Source organism: Lampetra planeri, chromosome 8, assembly GCF_965212315.1.
Source record: "Lampetra planeri chromosome 8, kcLamPlan1.2.h2, whole genome shotgun sequence".
NCBI classification, from domain to species: domain Eukaryota; kingdom Metazoa; phylum Chordata; class Hyperoartia; order Petromyzontiformes; family Petromyzontidae; genus Lampetra; species Lampetra planeri.
The window spans coordinates 2,048,148-2,070,021 of NC_136114.1; the positions used below are offsets into that span (position 1 = coordinate 2,048,148).

The 21,874-nt window shown below is 42.5% G+C and overlaps 1 protein-coding gene across 2 annotated transcripts; it reads left to right on the forward strand.

Annotated features, from left to right (window-relative positions):
• On the forward strand, positions 1-21,874 carry RERG (RAS like estrogen regulated growth inhibitor). Of its 2 annotated transcripts, none has more exons than XM_078596712.1 (5): positions 1-371; positions 3,326-3,382; positions 6,546-6,619; positions 14,248-14,442; positions 20,870-21,874. In XM_078596712.1, exons 1-5 carry the CDS (start codon positions 311-313, stop codon positions 21,086-21,088), a joined length of 606 nt encoding a protein of 201 aa, XP_078452838.1. In that variant the 5' UTR covers positions 1-310; the 3' UTR covers positions 21,089-21,874. The 2 variants fall into 2 exon arrangements, with proteins under 2 accessions (XP_078452838.1, XP_078452839.1); XM_078596713.1 differs by having other exon boundaries at positions 7-371; positions 14,254-14,442.

A 21,874-nucleotide genomic window follows, 5' to 3' on the forward strand; every position in this document is an offset into this window, starting at 1 on the left:
GTGGGCGGCCCGCGGCGGCCCACGCGGCCGCGTGCAGGGGCCACACCGCCGCCGCCGCCTGATGCGAGAGCTCCCGAAGAGACGGAGAGCGACGGAGCGAGAGAGACAGAGGGGGTGGGGGGGGGCTGAACTCCTCGTCTCGTCCGGCACCAGTAGCAGCAGCGGCAGTAACAGCATGCGTCCGCCTGCTGCTCGACGGAGTCAAGAGTTTACTGCTACCTAGTAGACAGTGGAGGCAGCGAGAGAGAGGGGGGAAGGGAGAGCCTTCGAAAACATCTCGGGTGTCTGCCGCCTCTGTCTTACGGCGAGCATGGCTAAGAATTGTGACGTGAAGCTGGCTGTGATGGGGAGAGCTGGCGTCGGAAAGTCCGGTACGTGAATTGTCATTCCTGATGATGATGATGGTGCTGGTGATGATGATGTCGCGCGTGTATCCTCTCGCTGCTGCTAACTACTTCCTGCGGTGCGGGGCTTTGTGCATAAGACAGACAGAGAGAGGGGAGAGAGGAGAGGGAGCGCCCGGTTCGTGTTGTTCAGCTCTCCGCACAGCGATGCGGGATTCACACGGCGCGCGAAGGCGAGACACAAACCGCACGGAGATCGTCGTCGTCATCAACATCGTAGTGCCGCGAACACGAGTCGGACCTTCGCGTTACACAGAAGAGGAGGAGGGGGGGATTGTCGCTTCACGGTTGAGTCTTTGAGCCTACGACGCTAGAAGCAACGCCGCGGCTGAGCGTGTCCGTGCATCGGCGTCACGGAGTGAGGGGGCAGCAGCTTACGCGTGCTAGAGGAATGAGTAGCGAACACAGCAACTCAACTGCTACCCCTGTGTAGGCTTGAATAGAGCGGCAATGCTTTAGGAGGTAGGGGGGGGCGAATCATAGTGGATGGGGAATTTGATTTCACTTGCCTAACAGTTTCCAGCCGAATCCGCCGGTCACGCTGTGGTCCGTGCGATTGCGACTCACAGCCAGGAGAAGAACACAAATCAACGGAGGAGATATCCTCCTTTCTATAATTGACATCGCCACATAAAATAATACATGGCATTTCTTGTGTACACATCCCGTCAGCCACGCCGCCTTCTGGGAGTATCTGGTTAGCAGCTGGTTTAACGCAAAGCAAACGCTGGTAACCGGTTTTGACATTCAATGTCTCATCAGCAGGGGCAGGCTTGTTTGAACCATTTGTTTAACATCAGCAAAACTCTGAACTGGTTTCGACATTCAGTGCCTCGTCAGCAGAGACAGGCTTGTTTGAACCATTGGTTCAACATCAGCAAAACTCTGAATCGGTTTTGACATTCAATGCCTCATCGGCAGTCAGGCTTGTTTCAACCCTTGGTTCAAAGCAAAACTCTGGACCAGTTTCTACATTTCATCAGCCGGAGTCAGGCGTGCTTGAATCAATGCCAGTGAACTGCTATGGGTCCTCCTAGTTTCATGCAAAATTGTAGAATAACGTCGGTAAATAACCACGTAAGCGTCATTGTGGGGACGACAAGTAACGCGATAAGTAAGATTACCCGGACAATCCGCGCCAGGATGTCAGGGCACGCAACCTTCAAAGTGGCCGCTCAGTGCCTCTCTCGCCCCGGGGCAGAGATTAGCAACGACTGCCCCATGATCAGCCGTTGTTCACCCCCTGAGGCCGATCCGCGCCGAATCAATACGCACGCCGCTAATAGCCCTACACCACTCCGCGCTCCACACTCGTGTTGGGGCATTATATACTGTATTATCGAATTATGTACGGACGAAACCTGCGTTCATCCCAATTGTCTGGCGTTTATTATTATTATCCTGAAACATATGCGACACGAATGTTAATGTTTCTGAACAATTTGCGGAATGAGATGTTGTAAGATCGTTAGCTTAGACAGCATTTTATTGTGTCGATTCAAGCCTCTTGTTAGCTAACAGCTTGGCATACAATTATCATCACCGGCAGCCATTCTCTATTTACTGCGAGATCACAACCACTGAATGCTAATATCAATTTCATGTTCCCTCATCCTGTGTGTACCCTGCTAATATTCCATTGCTCCACGTGTATGCGGTGTCTTCTGTCATGGCGCCAAACATTACTGAGTTCTTATCACCCATAACATGAGACCGATTTTTTACATCAGTTCGACGTCGTCATGAGTGTGAATTGTACAGGGTGAACGCTGATATTGCTCGCCTCTATTCAACAACCACGGATGTTAGCCCAGCCCAACAACAATCCATCAATCAATCACAGAGAATGGATCAATATTCCTGTCATCTGGTGTTTTCCCATTATACCAAATAATGCTTTCTTACATTGCTCAAGTGACCAATGTCGCGTCATTTAACATACATATTATAATTTTCTTTATTTATTTAAAACATTGTTTACTGTTCGTTTTCAAGATTATTCTCTGACAATGCTATTTAATAATTTTTGATAAGCAGTAACATTTTTATATTAAACAAAAAAGAAAACGTAGCAGGAGAGGTGCAAACGTAATCGGAATTTGCGTTGACATTCAAAATATCATGTCAAGATAAAAAAAATATATGAATCTTGAACGCCAAATAAATCCCATATCCTCGAAAGCCGAATTTTGTTGAAAAACTCGGGCCATGACCACTTTTTGATGCATTACCATTGCAATTGCTAGTTAACAATGCATGTGTAAAGGAGTCCAGCATGATGTGTGCTTCAATTATACTTCGTGCTAGACTCCATTGCACATGTCATGTAAGTTAGGATGGTGTGAGACGTCGACACGGGGTAAAAGGCTATTTTTGTCCAGGTGCTAAGATAAATTACATCAGCCCTAATCAAGTTGAGGTGCAGATTGGCGCTGTGACGCAATATAATGAGTCCATGAAATATGGAGGGATGCATTCGGATAATATAAAGTAGGTGCGTCATGTAAAAATAATGTTACCCTGGGCATGTGGTTGCTCATAGTTGGAGAGTTATGGACCAGGAATTGAAAGAAAATAATAGCCAGTTCGATTCCACGCTCAACCCCATGATCGATCCCATGCTCCAACCCCTACAAGCTTGATCCAAAGCTCGATCCCCACGCTGTAACCCACGCTCAAACTGGCTGCATTGTGGCTCACCCATGAATAATCCCACCAAATTCAATGGGCCCATTTTGTGGCAACACATCTGTGGCAGCTGAACAGACGACACACGAGCACCCGGACAGGCAGGCATTTTACCCCACCGAGTCCTCGTATCCCCACCTCGTCCGTGGTATTCATTGCGCAACGTTGCCGTGCGAGTATCCTATGCTCACCTCTCCTCAGTAGGTTTCATGACATTTGTATTTTCTTTACAGCGTTGGTGGTGCGGTTTCTAACGAAGAGATTTATCTGGGAATATGATCCTACTCTGGGTAAGTAATTTGTGTTATTTTTTAATTAATGTATCATTTTATTGCATGGCTTTTTTATATTAGTCCAGAGTAACGTGTCTATTCAGATGACAGGGGTGGAGGAATGTGAGGGGGAGAGACAGTGTGTGTGTGTGGGGTGCATGATAGCTATAATTAAGTGAATGCATGCATTGGATAAGCTCTGGCATAAAGCCTGTTCAGCTGGTCAAGAAAATGGCGACTTGGAGGCAGGTTCAACGGATATTAAATGCTGCAAAAAAGACTAGGTTATCATGATGGGTTCCTCACCCGTTGACGGCAACTAATTAAACACGAATGCCTCGTTTCCATGCCCACTCGGAAGCCGGCTCTGCTGGAGGGAGAAGAGTTGTACTCCACAACCAAGCCATGGTTCCTCGTGCTCCTGTGTTAATCAAGACTAATAATTGAAGAGTTAATAATGACATTACTTTCCAACAACTGCTTTGTGTTTCATGCATGTTAGAATAGATATTGAAGCTACATTTTATGATCTCAACATTGAAACACTAAACGGGTATCTTAGTGACTTCGGAATCATGTATAGGCCAATCATGCATCATAATGTATATTAATGTGGGCCTTTATAATATGTGTATCCTTATATACCATCTAAAAAGAGTGCCTGATAATATGTTTACAATGACCAATTCATATTGTGCCACAGGGCTAGTAACCATAAAAACCACACCTCGTCAAAGCACGGTCATTACCATTGCTCCTCATAATATGTCATTTATATTTTGGAGTGGTGGTCTAATGGAATGAATGTGCAACGAATCAATAATTATAGATCTTCATGGGGAAATGGAACCAGAAATCTAACTCCATCCTCTTTTGGAAAATTGGAAAAGAGAAGATCATGTGTAAAAAATACAGCAGAGATTTCATATAATATGGAAAGAGCAATGAATGGTTTTGCATAATGCAACATTGTATAGCCCTACAGCTCGTCGTGCGGCTACGTCTCTTTGTTCGCTGGAGGGGGTATTGCAGGTTGCTTCCACAGCAGCTGAAGCACACTGAGGCATCATCATCATCATCATTATACAATTGGTTGCCCAGTGACATGTCATGTTTCAACTCTTTTGTCTACTTATAAACAACTTTGCATTCGTTAGAAGTCAGAACTGGGGATCATCAAGTCAGGGTATAATCCCATATCCAAATGATGCCAGCATCCATTCCCAATTCTGGCATAACACAGGAAACAAAACGCTCCAAAGTAGACGTGTAGGTTATATTTGGGAAGTTTTATATTTATCATAAAACCTCAAGTGATCTAAAATAATGGCAGCAAATTGACCACTTATGTCCATAATAGAGGTTTTTGGTTAAATCGCGTGAATATAAATGTGTTGTTAACCCCACCACCCCACGACACAGCCAATAGTAAGGGTTGTCACGTAAACAAAACACGAACACCGGTGTGTTGGAGAGTAAACCCACAACATTTACCATTTTAACGACATTTATATTTACGCGATCTGACCCAAAAATCGTCTCGTGGATAATATTGTGAAACTGAACACTACCGGTCTTACAAGATTCCACCGTCCCAGTCAATCGTGCGTAACGAGACGCCAGCAGCTACCAAGCTGCCTGGTGTGTGGCCGCGCGAAGTCTCAGTTGGGCAGGATTTTAAACAATCTGCCTAATCTCCATCATGGGCAAAAAGCAAGAAGATAAAGCTGTGGGTGTGGGAAGACCGTCAACGGTCTTGCATCGTGGTTAATGTGCGGCAGGCTCATGGTGGCATCATGAATGCTCGGTGAAGGGGCGGAGGATAAGTGCGTCGTGTCAAATTAAGTGGATTTTATGGTACAACGTGTGGTTTAATTACAAGTGGTGCAATGTGGGTGGTGCGAAAGGAGGGAGTTGGGAAGGGCTGTCGCTTACACTCCCCGTGGTAGACTTGGGACAGTGAATGGTGTACTTGAAGGCTTGCCACTTAAAACCCCTTGCGGACAGAAAATTAGAAGAACATTGACAATTTCTAAAGTAAAAAAATACGTGTTATCATTATCTCATCATGTTTCGTGTTGAGAAAAGTAAACATCTGTAAACCAGAAACTGGCCGAACAGTATTCCCTCATACGCAAGGGATACATTCCAGGGATGTTCATGAATAGCAAATTTATAAACAGCAAATTTCTGAGCATAATAAAAAACATGAAAATTATAATAATAACACCTACGATTAGCATGGTTCGCTACGTTTCAATTTCAGTTTCATTTATTTGGTATAGTCCTGTGAGCCATTCAGCGCTTGAATCGGGTGCAACCACAACAAACAAATAACAAAAACATGAACAAGAAAACATCTTAAAGTGACTATGCGCAAACAGAAAAATCCAGGAAAAACAGCAAAATCTTCCAGAAAAAGCACCGTACACCAATGCTGTGTGCAAAAATTCCGGTGGAATGCAAGTCAAACAACAACAACAACAAGACAACTTAGATTAAGGCCATCAGTCTAACTCCGTACTACAACAAACAAACATGGCCAAACCAAAAAACTTTTCGAAATCACCAAAATAAAGCCATAAAAGCAATGTAACAGTGATCATAGGAACTGTGACCAAAATTTCGCAATAAACGACATAAACAACATGTACCACCAAACCCTGTAGCCATAGCTGGTTGCTATACGAGGGATCTTTGTCTTCCTATATATATAAATGCAACATAGTTTCTTTGAATTACGATGTTCACTACGCTCATAGTAAACATCATGGTAGTCACCTCAGCCATGCCCCCTAACCCCACTCTCCCATCCTCTCTTGTCTCCCAGCCCCCTATGGATCCTGTGAGTCCCCCCCCCCACCACCGCTTGTAAAATGGTGGTACCACACATGCAAACAGTTGCAGCAGGTGCAGATATTGAAGAGCCAAATACAAAAGGTGTAATAATGCTCACAAGGCATTGTGGGATTACATATTATTACATTTATTCTCAAGGCCTTGCATCACCATTCACCATTGCTTTTTGTGTTTAGTTTGTTGTCCTTCCCCCACACCTCCAATTAGAAAAGTTGGCTACATACGGTGCGAAAGAAGTTCAACATACATACATTGGTAATGTAATTTCACAGTGAAGAGGTGGTTTATAAATGAGTGATATTTTTATTGCTACCTTTTACAGAGTCCACCTACCGACACCAAGCAATGATTGACGAGGAACCAGTGACCATGGAGATCCTGGACACGGCTGGGCAGGTGGGTGAAGTGGATTTGAGGATAACAGCCCATGCATCCTAATTTCAGCAGGAGGCCCGTGCTGTTGGCCGGTGTGGTTTGGCTGCACGAGGCACATCCGTGCCCATGACAGGCAACAGACACGCGTTTCCATCACTAGATTCAGTGTCAAACCGAGCAACTTCATACAAAATACAAAGCGCGGATGCTGAAAATGCCCCAACGGATCTCTCACGTGACATTGGAATTCCCACAAACCTGGGTTGATTAGTGTCTCAAAGAGAGGTGCCTTTTTGACATCCATAATTACTAATTTAATAAAAGGCCAGAGTATTGCCATTGTAATCACGGAGTTCACTGTATTTAGAAAAGTAAAAATCATGTTTCTTACAGCCACTCTAGCCACAGTGTGGAGTGCACAAGGAGGCTTTTGTTGTTTCCCAAGAGAACGTCATGTGCTTTTAAATTGCATTACAGAACATTTTTCTCCAGAGACTAATATGCAGTCATCTGCAATGAATATGAGAGAGAGAAAAAATAATATCTGCTACTGCAAAACCTGATATGACTTGCAATTACAAGTATTATGCCATTTCACTATATGGAACATACCCGTTTCGATCGCTGCATTAAAAAACGCAATATGACAGTGTTAAACGTCTTATTTGTCAGTGACACCACTGTCACTGATAAATGGAACATGTTAAACACTGCAGAGCGGCAGCACGAACTGTTAAAAAGTCTTTCACTGAGTCTCTGAGAATGAGCAGACGCACAGATACCCATTGTGTCTTTTCATCAGCATCGCAATCTTCATTTTGAAGGTACATGTCACGAATCGTTTAGCGATAAAAGTCCATATTCAATCATTCGTGAAAATATAGTCATCACGACTTGTCCAAAAAGTCACGTAGTAAATGCCAATTGAATGCAAGTGATGCCCGCATGCCATGGGAAATATTTAACACAACTTTTACTTGCTATGTATATATATATTTTGGAATTTATATGCTTTTATAAATATCTAATGATTAAAAATAACCTCGAGAAATATATGATGTAGGTATTAAATAGGTGAAACACTCGTTTGAGTTAAAAGCAGTTTAACTGCAAAACATTGCAAATTCAGACTTCAATTGTATAACGTATTGCTTAGGATGATGGAGAGCTGGCATTGTGTGCATAAAATGACCAGTTTTTTTTTTACTTAAACCTGATTTATACTTTTAACTATTCAATTGCCTTCACGTTGATGTGACTTGTGTTCCCTTTTACACCTGAAAGACAATGTTGGTTGTGAATATCGCTGCTGAGCTGGATATGCTATTGTTTCTGTGGCCCAAAATACACAACAAAAGAGTGAATGGACCAATATGATGTGCACGACATCTACATTTTTCCATGAATATTTTTTTCTTTTTCAATTTGAATGGAAAGGAAATGTAAACTTTCTGTACTTGTCTGAGGGGACAATATCCGTATGAACCTTAATATCACAGATCTGAAATCAGCTACGGTTGAACCCATACAGGTCTTCTTCAGTCTGACAGGCTGAAGATACATCTCTCAGGGACAAACAAAGACATGGATCCCCTGTGCAGCATTAATAGATTTTTGGGGCAAGTGCTGTTAGGGAGCACCAATGAAGGATGGCAGAGTTCACGAGGGGGGTGGGTGGCCAGCACCACGCCCGGCCGCCTTTGTCTACCGAGTGGTGAAATGTACCTATCTTTAAATTAAACGAGACCCAACCAGCACATTGGAACGTAAATCAACAATTCCCAAAGAAGAGCAATACCTGATCAAACCAAGGGCATCAAAACCACCAAGACTTTATGGGCTACCACAAATTCACAACCTGATGTCCCATTACGACCAATAGTTAGTGCAATAGGCTCTCCCACGTACAAATTAGCACAATATATAACGAAACAAATACAGCTCTACATCGGTAGGACCTCTTCATTCATCATAAGCTCTGAACATCTCGTAAATATAATGAAATATATTAAGCTTAACCATAACGATATCTTTCGATTTAAAGCTTTCGTGACTGCAGGGATTCATCTACTTGGTTCTTTCGGTAAAGTCACGTAGAAGGGAAGTAATAAAATAATAAAAATAATAAATAATAAAATAATTCTCACGACGATTCGGCCACAACGCAAGCAGCCGTCTTCAGGTGGAGAATAGGTCTGTCAAGTAGACAGAGTCTGAATGGCACGCTCCAGGCTTGGAGCGACTATTTATACTGGGATGGAGGGGCGAAGAGCGTCTTGACAAAATAATTTGCATATCAAGAGGAATTTAGCATATTTATGGGAAATACAGATATGCGATGAGTACTACTTGTGAAATGCGTAGGAGGTTTGGCGAGGGGTTTAAAGTCATTATGCCCATGCATTATGCAGGATTAGCAGTATCAAAGGGAGGGAGTAAGGTTAGAATTAATAAAGGGAAGGAATGTTAATAATATGGCGCCGCAGCAACTAATATGCTTATTGACTATACCTTGTTGAATTTGGAAATCAAGTTGTCCTTACATTTGGTCGACATAGCGGCAGCTGAAGAGGCAGTCATTTTGTCTACATGTTCCCAATCCGATGTGGACATTGTTGCACTCATAGAGCCCAATGCATTTCCGACCAGGAACACATTGCCAGTGAACTCAAACACATACGCCAAGCTCTTAAGGCTAATGGTTACTCCGACTACACAATCCGCAAAGCAATCACTCCAACCATTAAGAATGATCCTGTTGAGGAGCCTCTTAAGACCATCACCTTACCCTACATTGCTGGGGTCACAAAAAAGATCTCCAAAATCCTGATTAAACACAAGATCCAGGTCCGATTCAACACAGTACATAAAATCCGTGATCTGGTCCCGTCTGTAAAATATGTGGTTCCAGACATACAATACCCTTGCGTCTACAAACTAAGTTGCCTCTGTGGTAGCAGTTACATTGGAGAAACCAAACGACATGTCTCGGACCGCATCCGTGAACATAAAGCAGACTTGAAACACGGTAGGACAAACACCTCAGCCGTGGCAGATCACTGTTACAATTCAGTGGGTTCACATGATATTGACTTCTCCAAGACAGAGGTTCTCTGCAAGCTATCTGGCTACCATGAGAGATTCGTTCATGAGGCGATCCACATATACAAACACAGGGACAATTTCAACCGAGAAGATGGATTCTGGCTTAGCAATCATTGGAAGGACGTAATAAACCATTTCGGATCTTAACTGCTTGTGTCCACGTTTACGGTGACGTTCAGACCGCGTTCCACTCACTGACATTGACTATATATCTTGTATTCTCCGCAGGGAATGGATTCTTTGCTCCGCTGCAAGCTTCCTATCACCACTCTCCCATTGACATATTTCGTTGCTTCCTCTTAGTACCTTTCACGCGACGGTCAATGGTATAGTGTATATCATATTGTATCATAATAAATAGTAGTAAAGTGTAATGTTTAATACAATGAATAAGGTAATATATAGTATCGTAATTGTATAGTGAATATACAGCAGTGTGGTATACAGTTGGGTGGGTAGAATAATACATAGTGTTATATTACAATGTATAGTCTAAAAACATATTAGTTCCTGCGGCGCCATATTATTAACATTCTTTCCCTTTATTAATTCTAACCTTACTCCCTCCCTTTGATACTGCTAATCCTGCATAATGCATGGTCATAATGACTTTAAACCCCTCGCCAAGCCTCCTACGTATCTCACAAGAAGTACTAATCGCATATCTGCATTTCCCATAAATATGCTAAATTCCTCTTGATATGCACTCCGCAGGGAATGGATTCTTTGCTCCGCTGCAAGCTTCCTATCACAACTCTCCCATTGGCATATTTCGTTGCTTCCTCTTAGTACCTTTCACGCCACGGTTTATGGTATAGTGTATAGCATATTATATAATAATAAATAGTATTAAAGTGTAATGTTTAATACAATGTATAAGGTAATATATAGTATCGTAATTGTATAGTGAATATACAGCAGTGTGGTATACAGTTGGGTGGGTAGAATAATACATAGTGTTATATTACAATGTATAGTCTAAAAACATATTAGTTGCTGTGGCGCCATATTATTAACATTCCTTCCCTTTATTAATTCTAACCTTACTCCCTCGCTTTGATACTGCCAATCCTGCATAATGCATGGGCATAATGACTTTAAACCCCTCGCCAAACCTCCTACGCATTTCACAAGTAGTACTAATCGCATATCTGCATTTCCCATAAATCTGCTAAATTCCTCTTGATATGCAAATTATTTTGTCAAGACGCTCTTCGCCCCTCCATCCCAGCATAAATAGTCGCTCCAAGCCTGGAGCGTGCCATTCAGACTCTGTCTACTTGACAGACCTGTTCTCCACCTGAAGACGGATGCTTGCATTGTGGCTGAAACGTCTTGAGAATTATTTTATTATGTTTTATTTTTATTATTTTATTACTTCCCTTCTACGTGACTTTACCGAAAGAACCAAGAAGACCTAACGATATCCTCGTAAGTTTTGATGTGACTTCGCTGTTCACGAGGGTTCTGGTCAATGAGTCAATTAAATTACTCGACACTCTGGTAACGAACAAAGGTTTAGCCAAAGATATCCCAAGACTAGCTGAACACTGTCTAAAGAACACCTACTTCTCGTGGCAAGGTGACCTCTATAAACAAAAGGAAGGAGCAGCAATGGGCTCTCCTTTGTCTGCTGTGATAGATAATTTGTACATGGAAGATTTTGAAACGTAAGCAATAGCTTCAAGCACACTAAAACCATCTGCTTGGTTTAGATATGTGGATGACACATTGATGGTCTGGCCACACGGCAAAGATACACTGAACGCATTTCTAAATAATCTCAACTCGCAAAACCCATCCATCCAGTTCACCATGGAAGTGGAAGCTGACAGAACTCTACCATTTCTGGATATTCTGCTCGGACGGGGTCAAAATGGTAAAATAACACACAGTGTTTACTGAAAGAAAACGCATACTGACACCTATCTGAATGCAGAGTCGCACCATCACCCCGCACAGAAATATGCTCTTATCAAGACGATCATTCATCGAGCTAAGAAAGTGTCAGATGGTGACAGTCTGATAAGTAAAATTCCTAATGTTAAAGAAGTACTGCCAATGAATGGTTACAATGATGCACAAATCAAACAGGGCATTGAATGCCAAAACCAAATCAAATAACAAGAGCATTGAAACTCCCCAAGTAATTAAATCAATCAAAATAACGTACATTGCGGGAGTAACTGATAAACTAGCCAGATGTTTGGACAAACAAAACATCCGAATCAGATTTGGCACAGTACACAAAATACAGAAATTAATATCTGTTACAAAATATATATTACCGAAGCTATCAACAGAAGGTGTGTACAGGATTAACTGCACATGTGGTAAATGCTATGTTGGGCAAACAGGATGAATGATCAGCATGAGACTAAAAGAACATCAGATAAATATTAAATTATTCCAAATACAACTGTCAGCAGTAGCAGAACATGCGTGCCAACAAGGACACTCAATTGAATTTTGTAATTTTGAAGTTCTCTGAAAAACTAGCTACTACTGGCCAAGACTAATTAGATAATCTATCGAAATTGAAAGAAACAAAAATAATTTTAACCATAGCTACCGCCTTAGTGCTGCGTGGAAGCGAATCATCAAATAATACATTGTTTAAATGCATTCCTACAAAGGGCAGCATACTTCAATAGTGATTACCGTTGGTACGGCTATTTTAATCCACATAATAGACAGGAAGGACAAGATAAAAGGGATCGCATAATGCACATGCATAATGTACGTTGAATCAGTAATTCCCCCCCGCCCCCCCCCCCCCCCCACTTTTCGCAAGAGCGCAGAAGCATGGTCACCACATCTACGCCTCTATATAAGGAACGGAACAGTTAGACTTCTCCACAAATCTGGCTGTCGCCTGATGAAGCTAGTTGTAATTACAGTAAAACCTTGAATTGCGAGCATAATTCGTTCCGGAAACGTATTTGTAATCCAAATCACTCGTATATAAAAGCACTCGTATATCAGTTGTGATCACGTGACGCTCGGCAGACAAAGCATATATGTACTACTCGTATTGCAAGACCTGGCTCGTTTATAAAATTAATATTTATTGAAAATTTTGCTCGTCTTGCAAAACACTCGCAGACCAAGTTACTCGCAATCCAAGGTTTTACTGTATTGGCGAAACGTCATATTCAGATTGTAAATGTTGTGGCTTGGCTCTCCAACACACCGGTGTGCTGTACTAGTGACGAATTTACATGTTCTGTTTACGTGACAACCCTTACTAGTTGGCTGTGTCGGGTTGGTGGCGGGTTTAAATGACGCATTCATAAATTTACGTGATCTAACCCCCCAAAAAACCTCTTATGAAATGCACATATTGCACCATGTACTCATTTTAGGCTGAGTCGACCTAGGGGGAAGCTCAGGTGTTGGTGACAGTGAGCGGGAATCGAACTCGGGTTGCCGGGTTTGTAGCTTAGCACACAAAACCCTGCACCGCCGCTCCCCATAAGGGGCATGCCACTGTGACGCACTTTATGTTGATTTAAATGTGATTCATTTATGTTTACCTCCGCAGTCATCTCTGTCGGCATGGTTCAGCTCTATCGCGTAACAAGCATCGCTGCATGATTCAGCATGCAACAAGCAGCATATCGTTTTGAGGTAGCATACAAGAAAATATGAGTGACACGGTGATATATAAATAGGGTTAACGCTTGGAACAAACCCCACTGCATCCACGTTTTTTTAGTCTTCCCTTCAGTAAAAGCAAGCACAGCACACATGGACACAAGAGAACGTACACTTGGTTTTCAGGAATAAAAATCTAAGGCTTTCCTTAAAATAAATCATGTGAAATGTCAATGTGTGGCGAGTACTGAGCCTGCTGTGCGTTGTGAAAAGCAAGCCAAATATGTGAGAACGTGGCTTCCTTCTCTGTTTGTTCTGAATATAACCAAGTGGGCCACATATTGGCAAGATTGCCGTACTTGATGATTTATGACCACATTAGCCGTGGTATCCTGGTCAAACTAATGTTGTGGATCACAAATCACGAGTGAATGAATAAAATATTTTTTTACGAGGGAAAATGTATATCGATGGAAATTATATTGCATAAACTCTTGCATATATTTTTGTACCGGGTCATTTTTCATTTCAATAAAATACAGAGCAAATGCTTCCAAATGAGATTCAACACGCATTTTTGCAATGGGAGCTTTGTTGCTGTAACGGATGACATGACTTGATGGAAAATGTATGGAACATTAAAACGCCGCTGGTGTGTGACTGTAGTCAAAAATTCAAAGGAGGTGTCATCACAGTGATACACTTCGCTACTCCTGGCGCAATGCACTGGCTCATCAACCACATCAATGTAAATTCCAGGTGTTGCTCGACATCAATATCAACCATAAGAAGAAGAAATAGACTTGTGACTTTACCGTGACCAGTAGGTTCACTTTTAAATGATGACTGCTCCATCCTGGATCGGTCGCTCATTTGTGGCCTTGTCACTGGTTGCATCATCACCTTGCACTGACTGCGTGTGACGCTGTTTGCCGATTCTGTTGAAGACACAGGATGATTCTGGCCAGAGGGAAGGCTACGTGCGCTGGGGGGACACATTCCTGCTGGTCTACGACACCACGGACAGATGCAGCTTCGACGAGATTGCCCAGATTAAGGCTCAGATTGATGAAATCAAGAAGCCACAAGTTGTGCACACAGTGCTCCTGGGAAACAAGATCGACTTGGATCATGCACGACAGGTGAGTTCCCCACGCACTGTGAATAAATGCATGTTTAATAATGTAAACAGATGTATCATGTTTCTGTTACATACACTATTACATCATGAAACCTCCCTTCCCAGTATCACAATATAAGAATAGGTTTTATCCTTTCAGGCTTTTAAGACATCTGTCTCAAACATCTGTTTTATTGCCAGAAAGGGTAAAACTATTCTTATATTCTAGATTTGAAGCTTTTGTGACTGCAAGGATTCATATTCTTAGGTTTTTTCGGTAAATGTTTTACCTACGTGACTTTACCGAAAAAACCTAAGAATATTCTTATATTGTGAAACTGGTGTAATGAGCAACTTCAGCAACACGTCGTGTAGAGGGTACTTCTTCTTTTATTCACTTACGGGCACCACACAGGCCAACCTTATCTTCTCACTCTGACTCTGAGTACAACATTTGGATGTTAGCATCTCTACTGGCTACACACACACGGCCAATCACTCGGCGTGGTTCCACTGTCGACACTCGGCGACGCCGCTGGCTGGCAGCGTGCCGAGGAGGGTGGCGGAAACCCGCAGGGGATCTTCCACGTGGCCGGACAACGGAGAGCGATGACGGCGAGCAGCGACGCAGTCCGGGCCCAACACTCCACACACGAACCCTGAGCCCCGTTCCGGCCCTGTTTATATTCTACCAGGCGTGGCTGGGCTCCGCCTCTGACGACGCCCTATCCTGGAACCTTCTTGCAGGTTCCTGGAGCGTCTCGGCCGACCCCGCCCATTACCTTTGCCCCAGATACCTCTCCCTTTCAGACTGAATGTTGTCTTTAACGGTGCCCATACCCGTGCTTCCTATTCCAGCCAGCAGGTGTCATCGTGTCATTACACTGGTAAGGGAGGTCCCATGATGTAGCTGCTCACCCCGCGCTCTCAATGTCCTGACGGTGGCATTGTCTTTGTGCTGTTCGCCTTTTGGCGTCCTCTGGTCTAACACTGTTTGAGGCTGTAAACAAAGCTGTCTCTGATGTGGACCAATCAGTTTCAAAGACAATGCATATACTACCAGAGCATGTTTTTTGTTTACATGTTCACCACAAGTATATGTGGTTAATGCAGACATGATTACTTACAAACGGTTTTTGTTTGGTGTTTTAACATTTTTAACACCTGTTTTGTTGCCAGAAATAGTCAAACCTATTCTTATATACAATATAACATTGTTAATAATACATACCCATGTGCCTGCTATTTTTGACAAATGTTTTATCACTTTCTTTCAGAAAATAATTTGGATGGTGCCCCATAAACAGACTATGAGACTCAGTTGTGTCATATTTTCATGTAGTTTTGGTGATCTGTGCCTCACACTTGACACTGACTGCTGTGTGTAATTGTGGGTTAGGCTATGTGGATCCGGATGACAAATTATCCAGTAGAATTTCTGCAGCACGCTGCTAACACCATCTGGAATGCCACCTGGTAACGTCTGATGTGAATTTACTATTTAGTTTTAACGGAAGACAGTTTCTAATCATTCCTGCGTTTGATATAACTGTAAATAGGTCACAAGGGAAAACGTTTGAGTATGTTGGACTTTATCTGAACGAACATGTTTTTTCCCCATGGACAACTTTATTATGTTGCTTTGTCAAGATGCAAAAATCCAACCAACATCAAAGTGCCGAGTCAATAAAATGCATCTGAAAGATAACTTGTGGGAGATGATCGTCAATTTACACCAAATGTCATATATAGAGACATTTTTTTTTATAAAATAAATAAAATTTAATCTATATTTTTTTCATTAAACTTAATTTTTATGAACCCGTCAAATGACAGGCAATTACACTAGTAAATATATAGTACTGTAATCATAAACACCAACATCACAGTCGTCTGGAAATTTCAAGAAAACTGCAGACATTCTGTTGGTTTAGTGTTGTTTTTTTTTTAAGTGTTGTTCATGCAAATTGCATCTCACAATCGCTCAGGAACCACAGACAAGCTGAAAGGCAGCCAGGCAGTGAGCCGGTGCCAATAATTGCCCAAGCTCTGCACGCCTCTATATAAGGAACGAAACACGTGGACTTCTCAACCAACCTGGCTGTCGCCTGATGAAGCTACTTGTAATTTCAGGCGAAACGTCGTACTCAGATTGTAAAAGTTGTGGCTTGGCTCTCCAACACACCAGTGTGCTGTACTAGTGACAAATTGGCATGTTCTGTTTACATGACAACCCAAACTGATTGGCTGTGTCGGGTGATGTCGGGTTTTAACGATACATTTATATATTTACGCGATCTAACCCAAACATTTTTTTATTGAGACTGTGGTGCGAACAGCATTCCTCGTAGGCAAAGTGGCACTGCAATGCAATATATCCAAGCTTTTAGTCTGAAAGCTACCGCTTTAAGGATAGACTCGTGAAATATTGTAAACCAATAAGCCATAGATCACTCATTAATGTTTTATAATACACATTTAGTATACAGCATTCCTAATGTATTTCTGAATGCTTGCTAAACCATGGAGTACGAAGCATGTTATTTGTATGGGGATATGTGCAGCTTGATGTTTACAGACAAAAACACCCATCCGCTATTGCCAGATGGCAAAGCGTAATCCTTTATCTACGTTTAATCCCAGTATACTGAGGGTACATTGATGGGAATAGTTTTAATCTTATACATCTAATACATTGAAGTGCTGAAATCCAAATGTTGGATTATAAGCATTATTTTCAGTAAAAACTGAGCGCAACAATGAGTGATCACAGTTGTGTGACAATTTGCAAAGGTTCCAGAGCAGCAGACCAACGTGAAGGTTGTGAATATGACGGTGGTTTGTGTGCAAGTCCTTGATACGTGGCTTGAATACCACTAACAGCGAACAATTTGTGAGTGTGTGGGTGGGCCGGTCTGAGTCAAGGGTGATTGTGTAAGTATTGGTAGGTCTGTGGAATTTTACAATTCGACACTATTTTGCGCCCCTTTGTGTTGAAATTTGATTGTATTTATGCCGACATGCAGTCGCTTCTCCAAAGCCACGTGTGTATGTATGCTATCGTGTGTAATAATATAGAATATGTAGAATTATTATATAAAATCACGGATATTCATATTGTATCATAAACATAGTAAATCAGGAATAATGGCAAACACATCTAAATGATTAAGGACACCCAGAGTTATGCTCAACACCGTAAAACATAACAAATTGATTATCATAGATGAAACATGCAACGTCGTAGCCTATACAGTACATTGAAAGTGCTGAACGATGGACTACATTAGCTATGTATGTGCGTTGAACTTCTTTTGCACTGTACGTAGCCAACCGTGCTAGTGGGAGGTGCTGTGGAAGTGGAGGGATGAGCTTTAATGTTTAGTGGAGGGTACGTGCCAGGCCAGGCGTTCTCTCAACCTGTGTGGGTATTTAAATCTGGGCTCTCACAGAGCAGCTCGAAACGAAATGGCTGATCTTCAGCAAAGATGACTCAGGAGGATGTGCGGAATTTAATTGTATCATCTTTATATATATATATAAAATGCACACTTCTTAACGCAGGTCTAAATTTTCAACCTCCATAGCCACGTTTGAAGATGTATATGTTTTGAAGCAGTGATGCGCTTTACATGAGAAAGCTATTCACTCAATATAAAATTTTGAATTTAACGTAAAATTGTGCTTGAAATACCATGTAATGTATATTTATAAATCTAATACGTGCAAAGTAACAGGTCAATAAATACCCATGAAAGCAATTTTATTAGATTTCAGACAGGGTCAAACAAATCATGGCAAAGGGGATTGGCTATAAACCTTAATAAATGAATGTCTTCATATTCATTTTAAAGGCAGCCTAAGGCAGCTGATTTTCAGTTCCAATAGAGGGGCACTTTTAAGGTGGCAGACAAAATAGTTGTTTGATTTGGGCCCATTATTTTTAACGTTCTTGAGAAATCATTCATTATTACCACGGTTATTTTTTTAAGCAGTGAAAAGTACATTTTTACACAAATGCATACTTTTAAATCGATAGTTTTTTTTACTATCGGCTAATTGGTTAAATAGGCATCGCTTGATCGGTCAATGAGCAGATGTATGGTCTCATGAGATAATCTTGATGTGATCACATTCCATTCCGCGCATGGTTGGTACCATCATCTGATCCAATCCAATCGTGTAGCCTGGCACTTGTTATCTCCTACCACACCGCATATGCTACGGTGAATTTCCTCCCATAACCAAGGAGTCTGCGGAAGTGAATTTATTGCAATTTGATTTCAAGGGAAAGGCCTGACAAATGGACTTTTTTTTACCAGCCAAGATTATAGTTGGGCATGCTGGATTATAAATTATAACCTATTAAAATAAATTTTCAAGGTTTAAATTAGGCTATTTAAAGTAACAAAATAACAGTCCCATTTATGAAGATAGTACTGGGTGTTGCAGCCCAAAGCCAGCAGTGGAATCTCTACTTCCATCCTATAGCATGGAGCCGTTTACCCACAGCACATCCACGAATCACATCCCACAGTGTTGCTCGCGAGATTCGACTCAGATTCCTGACCCTGGGGGCCTACATGCGATAATTGGTTGGGTTTTGGCACACATCGTTACGATTATAATTACAGTACACTACTTGATAATCAAACTATGCTCGCATTCCCCCTAACTTGATAAAAACGTGAACTCGTCCTAAACTTGTTGCAAACATGCCCCAACAGCACACTGACAACAAAGCCACTTATAACACTCCTTATTGGATAATTGAGGCCTCAATGGCATATGCAAGGCTGTGCTTTCTCACACACACGCACGCATCTGGAAAATACGAATGAAACGCAATGTCCACTCAGGGACACGTACGTACGTTGAACTTCATTCTATATTTGAAGCTTTCGTGACTGCAAGGAATCATATTCTTAGGTTTTTTCGGTAAAGTCACGTAGGTAAAACATCAAAATTAATGAAAATAAACTAAAATAAAACAAAAATCACGACGTTTCGGAGGCAACACAAGTCTCCGTCATCAGGTGGGACCGTCACAGCCGAATTAGCTGCATCAAGTGAGGCAATGATTCAAGATGTAATCCCTTATAAGCAAGTTGAAGGGGGGAGGAGAGGGGGGGGGGCTCATCAGAATGTGGTAGCCAATGAATGGAACGTATCGGGAGGGAGGGGGGCGGGGCTAAAAGACAGCACGGAGTGCTAAGTACAACGCATCGGGAGGGGGGGGGGGCGGGGCCAAAAAATGGACGACGGCTTGGAAGCGGTTGCTGCTGCACACGCCAACACAATGGACAGAGAGGGGGAGGGGAGGTCTGATACACATGATAGACAAAAGAACGAAAATGCCCATGTTTATACCAATGCTGGCTGAACAATGAAGAGAGTATTGTTAAAAAATAACTGGGGATGTTAACACTCGGTAAAGTAAAGTAAAGGTTCTCTGCAAACCTCCCGGCTACCATCAAAGGTTTGTACACGAAGCCATACAAATATACAAACACAGGCATAATTTCAACCGTGATGATGGGTACAAACTTAGTAATCATTGGAAAGATGTTATCAACCACGCAAAAAAGACTTAATTACACTTTTTTGGACCATCTTATCTGACAGGCACTATTTTACTTTACTTTACCGAGTGTTAACATCCCCAGTTATTTTTTAACAGTACTCTTCATTGTTCAGCCAGCATTGGTATAAACATGGGCATTTTCGTTCTTTTGTCTATCATGTGTATCAGACCTCCCCTCCCCCTCTCTGTCCATTGTGTTGGCGTGTGCAGCAGCAACCGCTTCCAAGCCGTCGTCCATTTTTTTGGCCCCGCCCCCCCCCCCCGATGCGTTGTACTTAGCACTCCGTGCTGTCTTTTAGCCCCGCCCCCCTCCCTCCCGATACGTTCCATTCATTGGCTACCACATTCTGATGAGCTCCCCCCCCCCCTCTCCTCCCCCCTTCAACTTGCTTATAAGGGATTACATCTTGAATCATTGCCTCACTTGATGCAGCTAATTCGGCTGTGACGGTCCCACCTGATGACGGAGACTTGTGTTGCCTCCAAAACGTCGTGATTTTTTGTTTTATTTTAGTTTATTTTCATTAATTTTGATTTTGATGTTTTACCTACGTGACTTTACCGAAAAAACTTAAGAATACGTTGAACTTCGTTTGCATCGTACGTAGCCAACCGTGTAAATCGGAGGTGCAGCAAGGCCAGATGATGAACAGGCGAGAGGCCTTCATCCAGCCGTTGGATGGACCACAGCTCACGATGATGATGTTGAAGCTATGATTGTGATGATGAATGGTGATGAATGGTGATGATGGTGACGATGATGACGATAATGACACTTATGACGATGACTTGAACATTATTCGAGGTCGTTGGCTGCAGCAGCAGCACCGTTAACGTGGCCGTGCGTCTGCTGCCGGGAGCCCAGGTGAGCGTGGAGGATGGCGAGCGCCTGGCAGTGGAGCTCGGCTGCGCCTTCTTCGAGTGCTCGGCGTGCAACGGCGACGGCTGCATCAGCGACGCCTTCTACGACGTCTGCCGCGAGAAGCTCCGGCAGCGCGCGGCGCAGGGCAAGGCGCGTCGTCGCAGCTCCACCACCCACGTTAAGCAAGCCTTCAACAAGATGCTCACCAAGATCAGCAGCTAAGCCGGAGGCTCCCGCCACCGCGGGCCTTGTCGGCAATCGGCATCCGTGTTCGTGGGGTGTGCCGGAGTTGATGGTTGACCGAGATCTGGAACCGTGGTGTTGAATTTGAATGTACGTGTGTTGAGCTTCTTTTGCACCGTACGTTGCCAACCGTGCTTATCGGAGGTGCGGGAGATAATCGGTAGGTGCGGGAGATAATCGGTAGGTGCGGGAGCTGAATTAGAGGATACCACACGGTGTTGATATTCCTAGGCTGACTGAAAGAGGAAGCGGTGGTGGCCCAACCAGCGTCATCCCATATGCACTGGAGCATCGCTTTGGCATGCATTCCGCAGCAGCTAATGCTGCAAATTCCTTCAATGAGAAATGGCATTAAAAAAAAAGTATTAATTGTATTTATTTAAGGAGAGCTTTTATGAATGAACATTATAGTAAGTATAATTGTATTGTTACTGTTATATGTCAGTTTAACTGGTAATTTGATCATTAAAAATATATATTCCTTATGGCACAGCGTTTAAACTCTTAAAAATAATTCAAATTATTTTTTTAATAAGCTGAAATAGTCGAAGTGTTTTACTTGGGGAGCTTCTAGGGGGTTGGGGCTATTTCTGGACGACAGTTGCTAAGATTATTTACCAAGAACGGTACAATTCCAGAAACGTGTAATGTACTCAGAAATTAACACCTAGCATTGTTTAAAAGGGGTATTTGGTGGAAACAAAGAATTGTGAATGCTTATATTCAAAACGTGCATTATTCAATAAAGCAACATTCATTTTTAAA